Genomic DNA, 18,813 nt, shown 5'->3' on the forward strand with positions numbered 1-18,813 from the left:
CCACTCTAGTTGTGCCTGTGATTTGTCTAATCATGATATCTGTATATTATTACCTCCTGGATCAGAGAGAACATGGCAGTTCCTTAACTGGGGATCATGAGTAGGGGACAGCCATTTCAGTTATGTCCTGCTGTGGGCTTCTCAAAGCTGTCCGGTTGGCCATTGTGGAGATAGAATACTGGACTGGATGGGACTTTGGTGTAATCCAGCAGGTTTGTCACTCAGAAAACATAATGGTGCATGCAGAGTGTGACTGGACAATGAAACAAATGGGCAGTCCCTGCTTCCACAGGGGTACATGAGCAGCCCTTGTGTGTACACTACAGGTTAGAAGGTCTGTATCAGTGCATATACTTTCTTTCTTCTGGGTAAGTCCATTTGGTGGCTTCCATATACATTAGATTCTCCATGCAAGCATCTAGAGCAGGGGTCAGCAAACTTTTTCAGCAGGGGGCCAGTCCACTGTCCCTCAGACCTTGGGGGGGGGGGCTGGACTATATTTTTTTGGGGGGGGAGAACGAATTCCTATGCCCCACAAATAACCCAGAGATGCATTTTCAATAAAAGGACACATTCTACTCATGTAAAAACACACTGATTCCCGGACCGTTCGTGGGCCGGATTTAGAAGGAGATTGGGCTGGATCCAGCCCCCGGGCCTTAGTTTGCCTACCTGTGATCTAGACTTAAGCAGATACCCAGTGTAGGTACATTGCACGTGCTCTTTCAGTCATGGGGACTGGAACTCAATTCTGTGTGAAGTTCAGCAGGCTCTGCCCCTTGACAGCATTTAAGCAGCTCTTAACAACCATACTGGGATGTGGGTGGCGCTGTGGGTTAAACCACAGAGCCTAGGACTAGCCGATCAGAAGGTCGGTGGTTCGAATCCCCGCGATGGGGTGAGCTCCCATTTCTCAGACCCTGCTGCTGCCAACCTAGCAGTTCGAAAGCACGTCAAAGTGCAAGTAGAAGGTAAACAGCATTTCTGTGTGCTGTTCTGGTTCGCCAGAAGCGGCTTAGTCATGCTGGCCACATGACCTGGAAGCTGTACGCCGGCTCCCTCGGCCAATAAAGCAAGATGAGTGCCGCAGCCCCAGAGTCGGTCACGACTGGACCTAATGGTCAGGGGTCCCTTTACCTTTACAAACAATCATACTGCTGCTTTTCATCGCTAATCTGGTTGTGGCTGTGGGTTGTTTTTACCTATGGGGGGAAAATGGTCGTCTGTCACGGATGCTTTAGCTAAGATTCCTGTATTGCCAGGGGTTGGACTAGATGACCCTGGGTTCCCTTCCAACTCTTAAGATTCTCTGAGTTTATAATCATGTTGTTCATGCTGGCTTTAGTAACATTTTGCACTGTTTTGAAATGTCTGCATTTAACTTTGTTTTAAAACTGCGCTATGCTTTATATGTTCATGTGTGTGTGTGTGTGTGTGTTATTCTTTTTATAAAGCACTCTGGGTAGCACTGGGTTTGAAAATCAATCTGTAATTTATTTTAAATGAGTAAAAATATAATTAAATAAATCTTCGTGCCGGAAGAGCAATCCCCAGCAGACCAGAAATAAAAAGAACCAGGACACATACCACTTTTACAGCAGTAACATTCCTGCACTGAGTGATGCAAAAAGCAAGCATCAATTGAAACTACGTGCAGATGACTCATCTTAAGGGGTGACTGAAAAATCCATCTCATTTTTTTTTAAAAAAAAAAACCCCAACAACAACAACCAAAAAGCCAGCTTTATGATTTAGTCTTTGGAGAGCAAGGTTAGTCATTCTCCTCTTAACTATTTAGCCCATTTCTGAATCAGTGAAAATAAGTTCAGGGGGAAAGCTACGGAGAGCTTACCTTGCAAACATACAAATAAATACAGGCTTTCTTTTCAGACAGACATCCCCACCACCACCACTTAGGCACGATTGACTCACTCGCGACCGTATGATGACCGTGTGATGCTGGGAAAATAAATAAATAATCTTATTTTAACCTGAAATGGTGGGAGAGAGGTGGAAAGTCCTTGTCGGTGAGTCAAAAATCCGGGGGGGGGGGGGGTTTGATTCCAAGGGCACCAAAATGGTGTGAGCGAGCTCAGCAACTGTTGGGTGTGAAACTGTTTGTATTGCAACGGGCTCCCCACTTACGTGTATGTGTGCTTGCTGATTTTGGTTCCACCCACCTCTGGCATGGTTATAACCATAGTTTAGAGGTCCCGGGCCCTAAGGAAGTCAGATTATCCTCCATCAGGGCCAGGGCCTTTTCAGTGATGGCTCCGACCTGGTGGAATGGTCTGTCCCATGAGACTAGGGCCCTTCAGGATTTAACCTCCTTCCGTCGGGCCTGTAAGACAGAGCTATTCTGCCTGGCCTTTAATTTGAACTCAGCCTGATCTTTTATTTCCCTTCTCTTCTCTCCCCCCCCCCCTTTATGAAGATTACCATCTCTGGGACGCCACAGCTAATTCTCCCCTGGCCTCCTCGCTGGCCCAAGTAGGACAAATTTAGCCAGCTAGTCCTGGTGACTATCTAATGTTTGGATGGATTGATTTTTGAACTTTGAATTTTATTGTGATTCATGCATTTATACTGTATTTTATGCTGCTTTTATGTTGTATTACAATTAAGTGTTTTTAATTTGTTGTTAGCTGCCCTGAGCCTAAGTTTCTGAACTGGGAAGGGTGGGGTATAAATAACAATTTATTATTATTATTATTATTATTATTATTATTATTATTATTATTATTACCTGTGGGGGGGGAGCACAGCCTCAGGCTTAAAAAAAATCACCTATCCCTGACCCTAAGGAATATATTAATTACTGTATCTGTTCGGTTAGTGATGTGATGGTTGAAAAGTAAAATTTGAGGCTGCCACTATTGTTTAATGAATGCCTGAGACCGCAGTAGATTAACACTCACACTTTTATCGTCTAAAAGTGACTATACAACAGCCCTAACAAACCCACAAATGCAGATCTTGCTTGTGCTTCAGTCCTAGGGTCACATTTCACCACAGCTTTCTCACTGCAGGTTTGTTGATCAAAAATCATTGCCTGTAATTGCTGTGTCAGGCAGATGAGTCAAGCAGTGATAAGTCTATTTGGCACCTTTGTTTATATTTATGGATGGACATTGACCCTACACCCCACGCGCCCATCCCCTCTCACAAATATTCATGCTTTCCAAAAGGGCAACTTTCACAGCAGCAATCAGAGCTCATGAAAATTCAACGCAACACACTTTAATAGTATTTATCAAGTGGTACTGGATTATCAAGATGCTCCGCAGCTGTCTGTACTTTGTAGTGTTCTTACTGCATTAGGAAATATCATCCAGCAGACAAGAATGTGCAAGGATTTGAACTGTCTGATCAAATGAACAGATTGATTTATAGGCACTTGAAGCACAAATAGTTTTGCTTTCTCTCTTGATTGTCCACCCTTCTCCTTTTGTCAGTAAATTACTGCTTCCTCTGTGCCAGCTCCAGCAGAATAAATGCCCAGGCACTCCCATATTTTCTTTCTGTGCTTGACATGTGAAGGATATTTGAAAGTTAGGTCATGATAAGAAGCTAAAGATGTCAGCGGAAGTCATATGTGAACGTCCATAAAAATTCCATCTGTTTAATTTGAAAGGTGTATTTGGATGACACAAGGCACAAAAAAGAGATTATTTCGATTTTTGTGTATGGGGGGGGGTAACGTTTAAATGTTGGATACCCGTTTTAAAAATTAGTCCTATTAAGATGTTAAGATATTTACCATTTTTTATGGGGGGGGAGAAATCAACAGATGGTGCACTTTTTATGCAATTAAACTGTTTTTGACTAAAACATATGATTTAATACTTTTTAAATTGCTGCTTTTGATTTTTATGCCTTCAAATTCTGTCCCTCAATGGACACTCAGTGAACACAGGAAGCTTCACCTGATCTGGTCATGGAAAGGGTTAATGGATGGACAGCTTTTTCATGATTCCATAGGTGGAGCTGCATGCCTGTTCCTCATTGGTGGGATGATTTTGTATGGGTAATTCCACAGTCAGCTTTGGCTATGTGTTGCTGTCCTCTTCTAAGGAAACTGCTGCTAATGGCAAGTGGGGAGGCCACTGCCTGTGGGACTTCCTACGGCAGGGGTTCTCAACCTGTGGGTCCCCAGATGTTGTTAGACTACAACTCCCATCATCCCTGAGCTCTGGCTTTGCTAGCTAGGTGTGATGGGCGTTGTAGTTCCACAACATCTGGGGACCCACAGGTTGAGAAAGGCTGTCCTATGGGCATCTGCTTGACCAGTGCAAGTAGAAGAGGCTGGATTAGTTGGGCTTTGGCCCGATGCAACAGCGCTCTTCTTGTGTTCTTATGCTCTTGTTGCAGTTGGTTGCCAGGAAGAAAATCTGGCAAGTGGTGAACAAGGTGCATATCATGCAATGCAGATACGGTCCTGTGCTGTACCTCCCACAGAAGTCTGTAGTTTTGTGCCTTGGCACGAACTGAGGACATCACTCGCTAAGTAGGCAATTGCAGCAGCATGGAGACACTGGCTTTGCGTGAGCTGGTCTCTCTCCCCATTTCTGGTTAATAGCCAGCAGTAACCTTGTAAATGAATGGGTCCATCCCTCTTGTATCTCCAACCAAAGACTGCTGCTGTGTGTCCTTGCATGAACTGATGGCATCACCTTCAGGAAGCCAGCATTGCAGTGTGATGAAACCATGCCCGGTTAGTTTTCAGTGACTACTTCTCAACAGTGGCAAACTGCTTCATGTAGTCGCAGCTGGTGATTAGGACATTTGCAGATGAACCACTAGTAGACAATGATCATAATCCATACAGCCTTCAAGGTTGGAGGACATTCTACTGGGTGATTTATTTGTTTGCTGAATGAACAGATCATATTCACCCTTGGAATAATGCTGATTGCATTTTTATCACGGCATGAAAATAACATGTACACACATTTACAACTTCTGCAGGAAGATATTTCTTCTGTGGCTTATATTGTCACAGAAATCTGCAAAATGAGTTTGAATTCCTAGAGCACCTTACAGGATGGCTCCCTGATGCCCCTCTTGCAAGGGATAGGATTTTTGGTCCTGCAGGGAATTGCATGCAATATCTTCCTTCCACAGAGTCACAGCCGCTGCTGAAATTATATGTTGCTTTCTGTTATTATCTTGTTTGTTTTTGTGATGTGAGTCTACTGCAAAATATTCACCAACATTTCTCGCCTGGACAGTGCTGACTCACACACTCTAGATTGAGTACCAGGAGTGGCAGACGATCAATTGACACCATATTTCAAGCACAGAAAAGGAAATTATAATGGTATTTTTATACCCACGCCTTCCATTCATATGGCAGCTTAACCCTTCCATTTTCATCACATTCTAGACTGCCAAACTTTTATGCTTACATCGACTTGTGGCATTTTACCGTATTTTTCGCCCCATAAGACGCACCGGCCCATAAGACGCACCTAGTTTTTTTTTGGGGGGGGGAAATAAAGGGAAAAAAAATTATTCCCCCCCCAGGTGCGCTCCGCTAATCCCGAAGCTTGGGGCGTGCGGAGCTCAGCACACCCCAAGTTTCTGGGTGCCGGCAAGGTCTCCGCTAGCTGTGGGAGAGCCGGGAGCCTCTCCCAGGGCTAGCGGACAGCTGCGCTAATCCTGAAGCTTGGGGCGTGCTGAGGTCAGCGCGCCCCAAGCTTCTGGGTGCCGGCAAGCAGTCCGCTAGCCCTGGGAGAGCCGCGGAGCTCTCCCAGGGCTAGCGGACCGCTGCGCTAATACAGAAGCTTGGGGCGTGCTGAGGTCAGCGCGCCCCAAGCTTCTGGGTGCCGGCAAGCTCTCCGCTAGCCCTGGGAGAGCCGCGGAGCTCTCCCAGGGCTAGCGGACCGCTGCGCTAATACAGAAGCTTGGGGCGTGCTGAGGTCAGCGCGCCCCAAGCTTCTGGGTGCCGGCAAGCTCTCCGCTAGCCATGGGAGAGCCGCGGAGCTCTCCCAGGGCTAGCGGACCGCTGCGCTAATACAGAAGCTTGGGGCGTGCTGAGGTCAGCGCGCCCCAAGCTTCTGGGTGCCGGCAAGCTCTCCGCTAGCCCTGGGAGAGCTGGGTCTCCCACAGCTAGCGGATAGCTTCCTGAAGCCTGGAGAGCGAGAGGGGTCTGTGCGCACCGACCCCCCTCGCTCTCCAGGCTTCAGCGAAAGCCTGCATTCGCCCCATAAGACGCACCCACATTTCCCCTTCATTTTTGGAGGGGAAAAAGTGCGTCTTATAGGGCGAAAAATACGGTAAGTACTTTGGGCATATCCCAAAGTTACCCGTGTCATATATGAATTAATGATACCCTGGAAAACCATTGAAGATAGGCCTAGATTGATGATCTTGATTTATGTTTGAATATGGACAAATGATTTGTCTCTGCATACAGAACCACTGTTTGATCCTATCAGTATCTATACATCTGTCAGTAGAATATTTAATAACCACATTTAGCTTCTTTCCTATCGCATTTGGAATGTTTATGGATTGTTCATAGGTCGGGAGCTTCAGCAACTGTAAATATTAAGAAAATATGTTGAAAATGTTTTGGATTGATGCAATAAATGTCTGTGTACAGATATCAGTCATTCCTGCCTTCAGTTTTGAAGCTGTATTTGACTGGTGATATATAGATGTAGATATAGATATATATAGGTATAGATGAGCTAACAAGGGTAAGTCACTTTGTAAAAATATAATGCATGTTTGTTATTAGTGCTGTTTCTCATACTCAGTCAGAAAATTGATACATAAGATGATAACGTCCATGAAATAATAAAAATATGCTTTCCAAATCCATATTTAATAGTTACACACACACACGATAGTTACCCTACTGTGCTTGAAGTAAGTCCCTTGATATCCCAGTTACAGTGGTACCTCGGGTTACATTACCTTCGGGTAACATAATTTCGAGTTATGAACGCTGCAAACCCAGAAGTTTATACTTCTGGGTTTCGTCGCGCGCACATGCGCAGAAGCATTCTGCATGCTTTGCGCATGCGCAGAAGCGCTCTATCGTGCCATGCATGTGCTCAGAAGTGGTGCCTCTGGATACGGACTTTTCATGGTAAGACCCCCGGGACGAATTAAGTTGGTATCCACTGTATTTTTATGAACTTCCTATAACAATACATTAGGATTGGAGTGCATGTTGCCCCACTGCTTGCCACAAGACAAGTTCAGGCAAGGGAAGGTGGCTAGAGTAGAAACGAAGCCCTGATTCTGCTTGGCAAGATTTGAACTGATGTTTGGCTGAGCAGGATTGCTCACCTATTCAAGCACCCCTGCTTGAACTCTCATGACACCCCAAGGTGGGGTATTACTAACAAATAATTCATGTAGAATCAAAGAATCATAGAGTTGGAAGAGACCACAAGGGCCATCGAGTCCAACCCCCTGCCAAGCAGGAAACACCATCAGAGCACTCCTGACATATGGTTGTCAAGCCTCTGCTTAAAGACCTCCAAAGAAGGAGACTATGTAAATAGCACATGCTGGCCTCATCCTCCAGTGTTCCCAACCTTGGTCACTCAGCCTCCAAACTTGATTGGAGAAGGTCTGAAGGTTGTTGTTTTTTACTGTGTTTGCTTGAGTGTAAGTAGGAACCACAGTACAACTCAGGATTCAGGGTTATGACCATCCAGATGGTTCTACTTGTGTTCAATGAAGTGCCAGTAAAAGCCAGTGCTGGGAATGAACTAATTCAGTTTAATGGAGTACACTGAACTAGTTCAAAAATTTATGAGCTATTTCTGAAGATAGATTCCATACTAGCCAGGTGAACTAAAGGTGAATTACATTCATTTTGGGGTAGAACTCTTAATAATGTCTAGCTCATCTTCATGTCCATACCCTTCACCCATTCAGCAAGAGGCCCGAATCCTTAGCTTTCTTTCTTTCTTTCTTTCTTTCTTTCTTTCTTTCTTTCTTTCTTTCTTTCTTTCTTTCTTTCTAGTAAATCATTTGGACATCTCTGAAAAATTTAGAAAAACAAATGTGGAGTCAACTTTCTAAGGCTTATTAGGCAGATATGGGGGCACTGCTATGGCGAAGGACACTTACTCACTTAAGCACGATTGCTAAGCAATTAAAAGGAATGAATGTGAGGCATTTTCTGTATCTTTTTCTGCTGAAGAGATTTACTCTCTTCAAACAGGACCTGTTTTCAGTGAGGATAACAGGAACACTGCAAATGGTGCCTTGTGCCTTTTACAGCTGTGTGGCTGGCACAAAGTAAACAAGGGTAAACTTTTTCCTCTATAAAAATACAATTACAAGGAAAGCTTCACCTGTTGACATTTTCTCTGTCAGACATCTTTTTACTTGTTTATGAACCCTGATTTGGTTTGGACTCTATATGTCAGCCCAGCGGCTTGCAACATACCAAAAGCTGAAAGAAAATGGCTGTGGATGAACTTTTTATGAAGAAAAAGTTTATTTGGATGAACTTGAACTGAATTAGTTGGTTTTGTACAAAGGTGGACTTAAACTCAGGGTTTTTTTCAGCCGGAACACACTGGAACTCCGTTCTAGCACCTCTCAGGTGGGTGCCATTGCCATTCTAAGAGAACGAGGGAGGTGTTCATGGTGAGTTCTGGCACCTCTTTTTCTAGAAAAATAGCACTGCCTACACAACTATTATTTTCTGTCACAAAGTAACACTTGAGCACGGCTTCAGTTACCCATCACAACATTTTCCTCTGTGAATGTGGGCTTCTCTTGTGCAGACATCAACTTATGGATGGTGTACCTGGGATCTGTGCAACTTTGGGGTCAGAGTCAGCCCCCATTCCCCCTTCTACACAGAGAGCCTTTCATATGGATAACATGAGAAGAGGACTTAAAGCAGCAATTAAACCAACCACATGAATGGCATTTCTTACGGTTTTGAAACATGTAATTTAGCAGTAAACTATGGCTAGTTTAACCCAGTTCACTGCAAGGCTAGTTTAAAAAGTTTCAAATAAAAATACTGCAAGTGCAACAGAGGGCTAAATGTGTTTCCAGACTGTTCACTCTAATATTAATGTACTCTGTGGTTGGTGTCAACCTTGTAATAAGAAAGCTCTGAATGTTTTATACATGCATAACATTGAAAGCTTCACAAACATGGCCAAGGGTATGTAAAAAATGTAATAAATTATGGATTGCTATCTTTGAAACAAATAGAAGTAGGAATACTGTTGCTTGCACATATTAAATGGCTGCAAACCTATACTTGCTTACCTGAGAGTGAGTTCCCTTGAACATCTGAGCAGATGTGTCTAGTTCTCTGCTGTTAAGTTTAAACATACCGTATTTTTTGCACCATAACACTCACTTTTTTCCTCCTAAAAAGTAAGGGGAAATGTCTGTGCGTGTTATGGAGGGAATGCCTACGGGTGGCATGCCTACGGATTTTCCTCCTCTAAAAACTATGTGCGTGTTACGGTGGCAAAACCTCTGTTTCCAAAGTTATTTGATTTGATTTTTTGGAAAACAATCTGCTAACCCAGTGATATGAATTCTTAGCAGCTTTAATAGAGGAAGGTATATAGTAATATTAATTGGATCCTTCAATAAAAACAATTATGGTAGAAGAATAATCATAAAGCTAAATTATGGAGACAGGAAAGGTATTTATATTTTGAGTTAACTTCCCTGTGCTTAGTTTGCTATGTGAATTTAATTTTTCCTACTCGCTCTTAGCCTATAGTGACTTCTGTGTTGCTGTTTTTGAAATGCATATTGATTATTGTAGTATTGAACATTCAAGCTGTCAAGCACAATCCAGGCTCCCTGCTTATGAAAAAAGCAAGAACATAAGAAGAGGCCTGCTAGATCAAGCCAAAGATCCATCTTGTCCAGGATTCTGGGCTCACAGTGGCCAACCAGATCATAGAATTGTAGAGTTGGAAGGGACCCAAGGTCCAACCCCCTGCGGTGCAGATGCCTGTCAAAAGCCTTCTAGCAGGACTTGAGTGATTCCCAGCAACTGGTGTTCAGAGGCATATAGCCTTTGGCAGTGGAAAAAAGAATGTCGCCAGCATGGCTAGCAGCCACTGAAAGCTTTAAATATTTCAGCATTCAGCTTCACTGGATGACCCCAAATTCTGCTATTATGAAAGAGAAACTTCTCCTTTTCCATTTTCTCCACATCTTGTAACACTATCACCATGCATAATTATCACAGTTATGCACACACGTGCACTACTGTTACAATGGCGAAAGTTAACGCCATTGTAAGTTCCCCCGTTCCAAACAGTTCACAAGGAACTTGGATGAATTTGACTTACGCCACCCTTTTCATGAGCTATGTTCTGCTGGGTTGCACAGTTGCATGACTGAGCTGAGAGCGGGGTTGGAATACATGTAATTCTCTCCTTGTCCCGCTGCTGGAAGAACCCCTTTTGGGGACTAACTATAGTGTAAGTCAAGTTCTGCCAGCTGAGTCCCAGCTAAAGTGGGGTGAGCGACTTAGGCTGCCATAGCCCTGGCTGAGTACACATCTCAGTTGGGAAAGCCCAAGATCTGCTGAATCTAAACCCTCTTATCTCAGCAGATCTTGGGTTTGGAGTTCCCTGTTAATTGGTTTGCACAATAACCATACAGTTTGCAAAACCAGTGAGTTGTCTGGAAATATAGCTGCTTCTAATCGTATGTGCTCTGAAACTTTCTGTGTAGTACCCCTGGAAGACAACTATTGACTCTGTTGGGGGGGGGGTGTTTTTTAAAACCTATATAAATCCCAGGACAATTCCTTTAAATGTGGTGCACTAAGCCAAGGTGCTTTCCAGCGTTACTTTCAATGCAGCGGATAATTCTTCCTAGAATGATGCCTTATTGCTGTAAACCAAGGACCGGGAACTTGCCACGCTCCAGATTTGTTGAACTCCCACTTCCACCACCCTCTGCCAGCGAGGCCAGGGGCAGGGTAATGGGATTTGTAGTCTAACAACAGCTGGAGAGTGGCAAGTTCCCCATCTCTTTTTTTAAAATATTAACATTTACAGGAGAGCAAGGGTTTCTCCCCACTCTCACGACTTCACTATACCTATAGCGGTCACCCTAACACCACCATGATTTATTTCTAACCTTCTAGTATTAAGATTTTATTGTTATCTGCCTGTTTAAAATTTGCTTTTCAGAACCATTTTATTGATATTTTTATGGTTTGCAATAAACAAGAAGTTTACAACGCAGTAACAAAATCTCCACCTGAGAACTTAACAATAAACTGAAAACAACATAACGTCTACGTTATAATATTTGCTATTCCAATATATCAAGAAAAATACCCGTTTCTCCATGAATTTATTTGCTTGTATTCTCCGGTAGTAGGTTAGTTTGACCATTTTCACCATGGTCTTTTCAATCTCTTTAAAAGTAGTGAGAGGAGCTAAAGTAATCAAATTGATTGCCATCTCTTGATCACTGTCTATGAAAGCACCTTTTATGTATCCAAGCAGAAATGTCTTAGGTTCCATAGGGATTTGTGTTCCTAACGATTCTGATATTATTTCCAAGGGAAAACACATCCCTGTATTTGGGGACAGTTCCAGAAAATATGGCGGTAATCTGCTTTTACTTCTCCACATGCCCAGCAATTATCCCTTCCTAACTTGTGTATTAAATCCACCTTACCTTCTTTTCAGAACCATTTTTTGTCCCCAAGAGGCTGTCGGCGACTCCATGCAGCTCTGGCATCTGTGTCCACCATGTGGTTGATCTTCTCCAACCTTATCTTTCTCGGAGGGAATCATGTTGGCAGAATCTACTGGAAGAGGATCTTCATAGAAGGCAAGCTATAGCAATCTGATTTTTTAAAATTATTGTTATTATGAGACATGCCTTCCTGGAATTTGATTCAGCATTGCAAAACACATGAGCAGCTTTCTCAGACGCCGTTCCCTGTGTCTTGCACTATATGCTTTTTGTTCAGTTAGTCCTCCTTCTCCTTGACATCATCTCAGCAGTAGTCATTGTAGCATTTCCCCAGGGCTTGTTGGCTTTCAGCCTGAACCTTTGTTATTTATTTTTATTTCAGGCACTTTTTAGAAGCATTTCCTGCTGGTATTTGGAGTGTCCTATAGCACAATGGACTAGAACAAAAAACAATAATATAAAATCCCTAAAAGTGGACAAGTATTAAAGCCAAAGTTGGATAAACTAAGCAGCAGCATTTAAAAAATATTGGGTTGCATCCAACTAAGTTCTACTCTGCTTTGCGTGCAGAAAGTCCTTTGTTCAACCTGTGACATCTCCAGGTAGGGTCCAGAGCCACTGCCAGTCAATGTAGACAATACTGAATTAGATGGACCCAATGGTCTGGCTCAGTGTAAGGCAGCTTCCAGTGTTCCTATGTAAAAGCATATAGAGATGAAAGAGGAAGTGGGAGAGAGTCTCGCTCTTCCTACTTCCTCTTTCAGCTCACTGTGTTTTTCAAGGGAGACAAAGGTACCCAGCCTTGCTGCCTTGTAATGAAGGGGGCAGTGAGTGTGTATAGGGAGGCTCAGAGATTCTGTGGGTGCCAGGAGTTCTCAAAGGTGCCATTACACTAGTAGGCATCACAGTTGGACGAGCTCTCATGTATTTTCATTTCACACAACATTTTGCACCTTTTTTGCATATTTTTTTTTGTAGCATGAACTTTCATAGGCAGGGGACTATGTCACCAGATGCAGAGAATGTCTATGATGCCCGGAATGTTTCCTCTCCTCATCGAAGGCACTCACTGCATCTGTATGCATCATACAGAGTTTTTAGGTGCCTCAGCAATAATTGTTTTTCTGTACTGCCCCCATTGTGCAGTAAATAGGATATGAAATATCACTTTTAAGCAATTTGCTGGTCAGACCCATAGTACTGAAAAGTGAAAAACTCAATTTCAAAACTGCTCAGGGCAATGGTACTACATCTTCCTTGTTGAGAAGTAAGAGACATTAAATTACAGAGTGTTAAAAATAATCTTTCTATGACTCTCTCTTTCCTCTGCTCCATTTATGTGAGAGGTAGTTACCTAGAAGAACTTTGCAAATAATAGTTTGTGAGATGGCAGGCTACCACCGACAATTCCTTATTGTGCGGTTCCTTCCCTCGTTCACAGCCACCTAATTACCCATTGCTTCAACTATCAAGGAATCACCACTAGCATCAGGAAAAGCTCTGCACTTACCCATCCCAGAAACACAGAGCAGCACCATAGAGCTGTGGACACTTTTCTTTGCTGTTTGTCTTGCACATTATATAGGGTTGCCATGCATGGGCTTTCATACGTCCCAGACATTTAAGCGATTTCTGCCCGGATGCTGTTTACAAGGGCTGAATACCGTCCATGTCTAGGAAATTCCCAACATGTGGCAACCCTAACATTAAAGGCCAAGTAGCTCTATAAATAGAGAGCAGGGAGTGCTGGGATCGCAGCACACTATGCTGTAATTCTGGGTTAAAAGGTGTGAGCAGCCATTTGCTACTCCTCAGCTGGCCTCTTATAGTGCAGGTCCAGATCTGAACTTTTTACAGTTATCCCATTTGTGCATTTGCACGTGTATGTTATATAAAACATGTTAAACAATACAGTTGCGTGATTGAACACACTAGGATAACTTTGGGACCAGATCATGTTTTTGGAGGGATACCAAACTTTGTGTTACACCATGCTCAAGTAGAAACATTATTGCAAGTAGAAACCACGTGCCTCAATATCTGAAAATTGTCATTGTGTTTTAGTCCACAAATGATATGAATTTGGTGTTTTTGTGAAAAGTGTAAGATCCTTCCTGATTGTGGTTGAAATATGTAAAATTGCATCTTTGAACCCGGCAGAAGAAAGGTGACTTTTCTCTTGGATGGGAACTTCTTTATTTTGTCTTCAAATGATCTGCCTTGCCATTTGCAACAGTAGCTTAAGTTTGAAGTACAGCAAAACAGACATTTTATGTTTTGTTTTCTACGTAATCAGGCCCATCTTTATGAATTAGGTGCTGGCTGCATCGTTACAGATTATGTACAAAGCAGATCAAACACGAACCAACACCATATCAGCAGCAGTCTTCACCTGGACATCCAGTGTCATCGGGAGGCAAATGACATAGATAGCCTGAGCAGGGTGGTACAGGCAGGGCGGCACTGTTCATACAGCGTGTTGAGCTCCCTATGCCTTGTCCTCCCCCTCTCAGTGACTGGCAGCGATTCATGGCATTGGGAAACCAAGAGAGCAACACCACTCTCTCTGCGCCAACCTCTGTAGGTACATAGCCCAGTTGAAAGAATCAATGTTATTTGGACATCCCAGATAAGGGTTTATGGAACCATCACCATCACTCTCCTTGAGAAGTGTTTCAGCTACATCAAAACTTCCTTGAGTCCCCTCCAATGTCTTCTGACGTGTACCAACCACAACCCTCTCAGAAATTTCACTGTGAGCAAAATGCAGGGCAAATGTAGCTTGTAAACTCGGCAATAATAATTCTCATTGTAGCAAAAGCTGGCTTGGTCACAGGAATGGTTGGATCCTATATCCAGAATCGCCGAGTTCACACATTACAGTAGTCTGAAAGGGTCTTGTCCTTCAGCTGTCAGGATCCTTTACATGTGCGAATGAAGAACTGGGTGAACAGGCTCATAGTACGAAGGTCTGTTCTTGTTTCAGCCACCTGGCACGTAGCCAAATATAACCTGGTATTTGTTCTGTCTGTTTGCATAGAGCTGAAAAACCAGTCATTGTCATAGGGAAGGTAAAACAGCATTTAAAAAAGAAGAAGAAGAAGATGTACACACTATTTTTAGAGGCAAGAGACGAAAGCATGATTTTCTCCCAGATTACCCGATTGTCTTGACTGCTCAGGGTTCTGTTGAAACAAATGACTTTGGGCAGGCATTGTATTTAATAATGAAGTGGAACATTGCAATTTTAAATCAAAGAAAGCTACTTGGACTTGTAAGTGTACAACTTAATCTACACTCACAGGCCCTGGACCTGCGATCAGATTAAGGTGGCCCTGTTCTCTTCTTTGCAGAGGACTGTCTTCTGTTTGAAGGGCTGTCAGATGATCCTCCTCTGTTAGAAGGGTCCAAGAACAGTTTAAAGATAAAAGAGCCATCCAATGGGAAAACAAGGTCCTTGAAGTTGCCCATCAATAGCGGCATGTGGGCAGCAGGTGGAGCAGTCCCACAAGCCACCTTGTCCCAGTTGTCCCCTTGTGGGGAGACAACTGCATTTCTAATAATTGCAGTAATTATTTCTGAACTTGCATCTGTACATGTAGGATTGTATTTTAGTCCTATGCAACTGGGTGTCTGCTTGTGAAACAGGACCCCTCTTTCCTCTCCTCCCCCATGGGCCCCCCAAATTTGCTCCAGAGAGTCTTCCAGACCTGTGGGGAAGTTCAGATGTACAAGCAGACGTCCCCTACGGGAGCAGGACAGCAGTGCTGGATACCAACACATAAAATGGTATACGCAACTGCTATGCAAATCTGTGCCCTCTTTGGCCCACATTTTTGGTAATGCACATAAGTTGCCACCTTAGGTCAGAGTGATTGCAAATGCCTGTAGTTTCTGGGTACCCCAAAACTACCATATGATCTCTAAATTTCCTTCATTCTTTATTTTACGTGAGCTCATAGTATTCACTGTACCTCTTTACTTTTTGTAGAGGACTTTGGCATCCTGGCCTGCAGCATTCTGCTTGATATTGCAAGGTGAAACATAACATAAGAGAGAAGCATGATTGTTGAGAAGTAACTGTATATAAAATATTGAGTATGGACTCAAGAAACATTAAGTGAGCAATAGTTAGCTTGGGGTAGTGAGCAGACGTGCCTCAGGAAATTTAATAATTGAGATGCCAGGTCTGTTGCTCTGTTCTGCTGAGATATTAATGTTCTTTCCCTATTTTGTTATATGGGCTGTTGTGGTTTGTTTTCTGATAAATGATTGTCAGCTGCCTTAAGGACCTGCTTGAGCCAAAAGACAAATTACGGATTGAGTAATTTCGTTGTCCCCGAAGGGGGCAATGACAATAAAGATATTATTATTATTATTATTATTATTATTATTATTATTATTATTTTAAAAAGTAAATAACGGCGCAAGGCAATAAACACTTCTTTCCCTGCATACATATGTTACTTAGCTCCCTACTTCCAATAATTTATTGGTTGGTGTTTTTATTTTACACAAATTAAAAACAGAGTGCTGATCCGAAAGAGTTCACCATTGGGATTGTGCTTTGGGTGTTGTCCTATTTTACACAGCTGGCTTTTCACTAATCAGCTCTTTGGTGTACTGGTTAAGAGCGGTGGACTCGTAATCTGGTGAACTGGGTTTGCGTCTCCGCTCCTCCACATGCAGCTGATGGGTGACCTTGGGCTAGTCACACTTCTTTGAAGTCTCTCAGCCCCACTCACCTCACATAGTGTTTGTTGTGGGGAGGAAGGGAAAGGAGATTGTTAGCCGCTTTGAGACTTCTTCGGGTAGTGATAAAGCGGGATATCAAATCCAAACTCCTCCTCCTCCTCCTCCTCCTCTTCTTCTTCTTTGGGTGGTCTAGTACAGGCTCCAGACTGTGATGTTCCTCAGGTGCTAAGTGGAACGATTTCAGCCTTTTTGTATGCAAGACCCCACACAAATATATGTGGAGAAACTCACACCCAAATCTGCTGGTGAATTTTCATGAGGACTTCTTAAAATCATCCCCAACATCATCACCGTTGCAAACTGATGTGGAAATGTGGGGGACTGCATTTAACCGAGAGAAACCAACATTGATAGATTTCTCCATCCATGCCTTAAAGTTATGAGATTTCCCCATCCATACATGCAACCCAGCTATTGGGTCAGACTGGAGAAAAAATATGCATGGCAAGGCCTCCACTCCATTCACCAGCTCTCCTGAACTACAAAAAGTGTTGAAAGGTTAATCTTCCACCTGGAGGGGGGCAATTTCCAGCTACCCCAGTCACCACCAAGCAAGCTTTATTTATTTAAAACATTTTTATGCTGTAGCCATCCACAGTGTCTTACTGTCAAACACAGACACATGCATATCCAGCATGCAGGACATTTTATTCTCTTCCCATTCATCTCTGTGTGCAATTCCCCCATGCAGTTGGGATCCAGACATGGTAGCCTCTTGCCATGGGCTTTGATTCCTGGATGAGTAGGTGCGATGATGCTCGGGCAAAGAGAAGCAATACTATGTGCAGCCCAATTATGCTTGTACTGTTTAAAAGGATGCTCTTGATATTTGTATTGCCACATATTCTGGACGTGCATGTGAACAACAGTTATATTTTATTATATTTTATATGAGTTATATTATATTTTATATGAGTCGCTCCTGCTAGAATTTGGATTTTTGAGCAGGTGCCCTGGGCTCCAACCCTTTGCTCACTTCTCTTCCCCCGATCACTTCCCCCAAGAGACAGAAGGAAAGCACATGTGCACACAATTCCTTTTCCCAATGTATCTGGATAAAAGTTGGATCCAGCAGAATTAAGGCTTGTCTACACTTCCACTTGTCCCATGTCCAGAAAGTTCAGGTCTGAGCAGTTTTCTGTTTGTCCCATGGCTTTCCCTGGGAAAACTCGCTCTTTGGCACTGAATCAGAACAAACATCAATCCGTGGAAAATCCAACAGACTTTTGCTGTGGTTCAGCGGCAAAGGTTGGGTTTTGCTAGGGGCGGGGCGTGGTGGGACAAGTAGAAGTCTGGAAGAGCCCTTAATCTGAACCTTGGAAAGCACCATAGAGCTGAAAGATAAAGCAGGAAAGAGTGTCACTCTTCTATCTTCCTCCTTCTGCTCCATGGGGGTGAGGAATGGGGTTACTGGTTTGTTCTTGTTTCTGCTATGTATTTTGTGATTTTATCTTGTGTTTTTATGCTGCGAACTGCCCTGAGATCTACAGATGAAGGGTAGTATACACACAATGTGCTTTTAAGTGGAGAGAAAGATAATTGCTCTCCCCACCTCATGACCAAGGGAGCAGTGAGGGGGGGGGGCACAGAGGCTTTGTGAGCACCAAGGAAAGACCTCAAGGGCACCATTGTGCTGACCAATGCAGCAGAATAATATTAAACTGACTCCTGATGTCTTCCCCTACACTCCAGCCTAATCCCCATCGCCTTAAATATTTTATTAGACTAAGGCTGAAACTTGTTTAAAATGTAGCAATTTCTTTGCAAAGTCTGCCTTCCACATATTTGCACAAAAAATCATTTGGAAAAAGTGTTTTTGTCTTATTGTAAATTACATCTCTTTGGTGTGTGTTTTTTAAAAAAAGAAAAACACACATCCCTTAACTGTAAGCATCATTATTCTTGAAGCTTTGATGGAAATTCTACATATATTTACTTTTGTTACTTATCGCCCTTTCCCAGCTGCAGTAAATAACAGTGATTATCCTTCCGGTAGGAAACTGTGCTCTCGTGGGGAGCAGAAGAATGTGGGTACGTTAACTCACTGGGTGTGCAGAAATCAAGCATTTTTAAAAAATCATTTTGAAAGACATTCTAAATGTTAAAAATGGCTACCCCCAATATATATTTTATATATATATATATATATATATATATATATATATATATATATATATATATATGCTTTCGTAGATTTTCACGGGTATAGGAATGCAGGTTTTGGTGTCTTCGGGTGTCTTCCCGTGTAAGAGTCGGGGTGTCTGTGCGACGTTTCGACGAGGTCTCACTCGTCATCTTCAGGCTGGTGCTTTCGGCTTCTTGTTACTGGAACAGAGCAGAGTCTGGTGTTTGAGTTCCTATAAATACTGTTGAGGGGTGTGG

The 18,813-nt window shown here is 43.0% G+C and overlaps 1 protein-coding gene and 1 long non-coding RNA gene across 7 annotated transcripts in view; one reads left to right on the plus strand and one right to left on the minus strand.

The window, feature by feature from the left end:
* Positions 1-18,813, minus strand: part of LOC309529766 — a 589,156-nt gene that overhangs the window by 231,666 nt on the left and 338,677 nt on the right. The window lies entirely within an intron of this gene.
* Positions 1-18,813, plus strand: part of HHAT (hedgehog acyltransferase) — a 195,262-nt gene that overhangs the window by 130,560 nt on the left and 45,889 nt on the right. For 5 of the 6 annotated variants that reach the window (XM_082217683.1, XM_082217680.1, XM_082217679.1 and 2 more), the window contains one exon: positions 11,667-11,811. The exons of the other annotated variant lie outside the window; for it this stretch is intronic. In XM_082217683.1, coding sequence (XP_082073809.1) covers positions 11,667-11,811 — 145 coding nt within the window. The remainder of the gene's footprint in view (positions 1-11,666; positions 11,812-18,813) is intronic. 6 annotated transcript variants of the gene reach the window in all.

The sequence above is a fragment of the Podarcis vaucheri genome, assembly GCF_965113315.1.
Source record: "Podarcis vaucheri genome assembly, chromosome: 3".
In the NCBI taxonomy this organism is placed as follows: Eukaryota; Metazoa; Chordata; class Lepidosauria; order Squamata; family Lacertidae; genus Podarcis; species Podarcis vaucheri.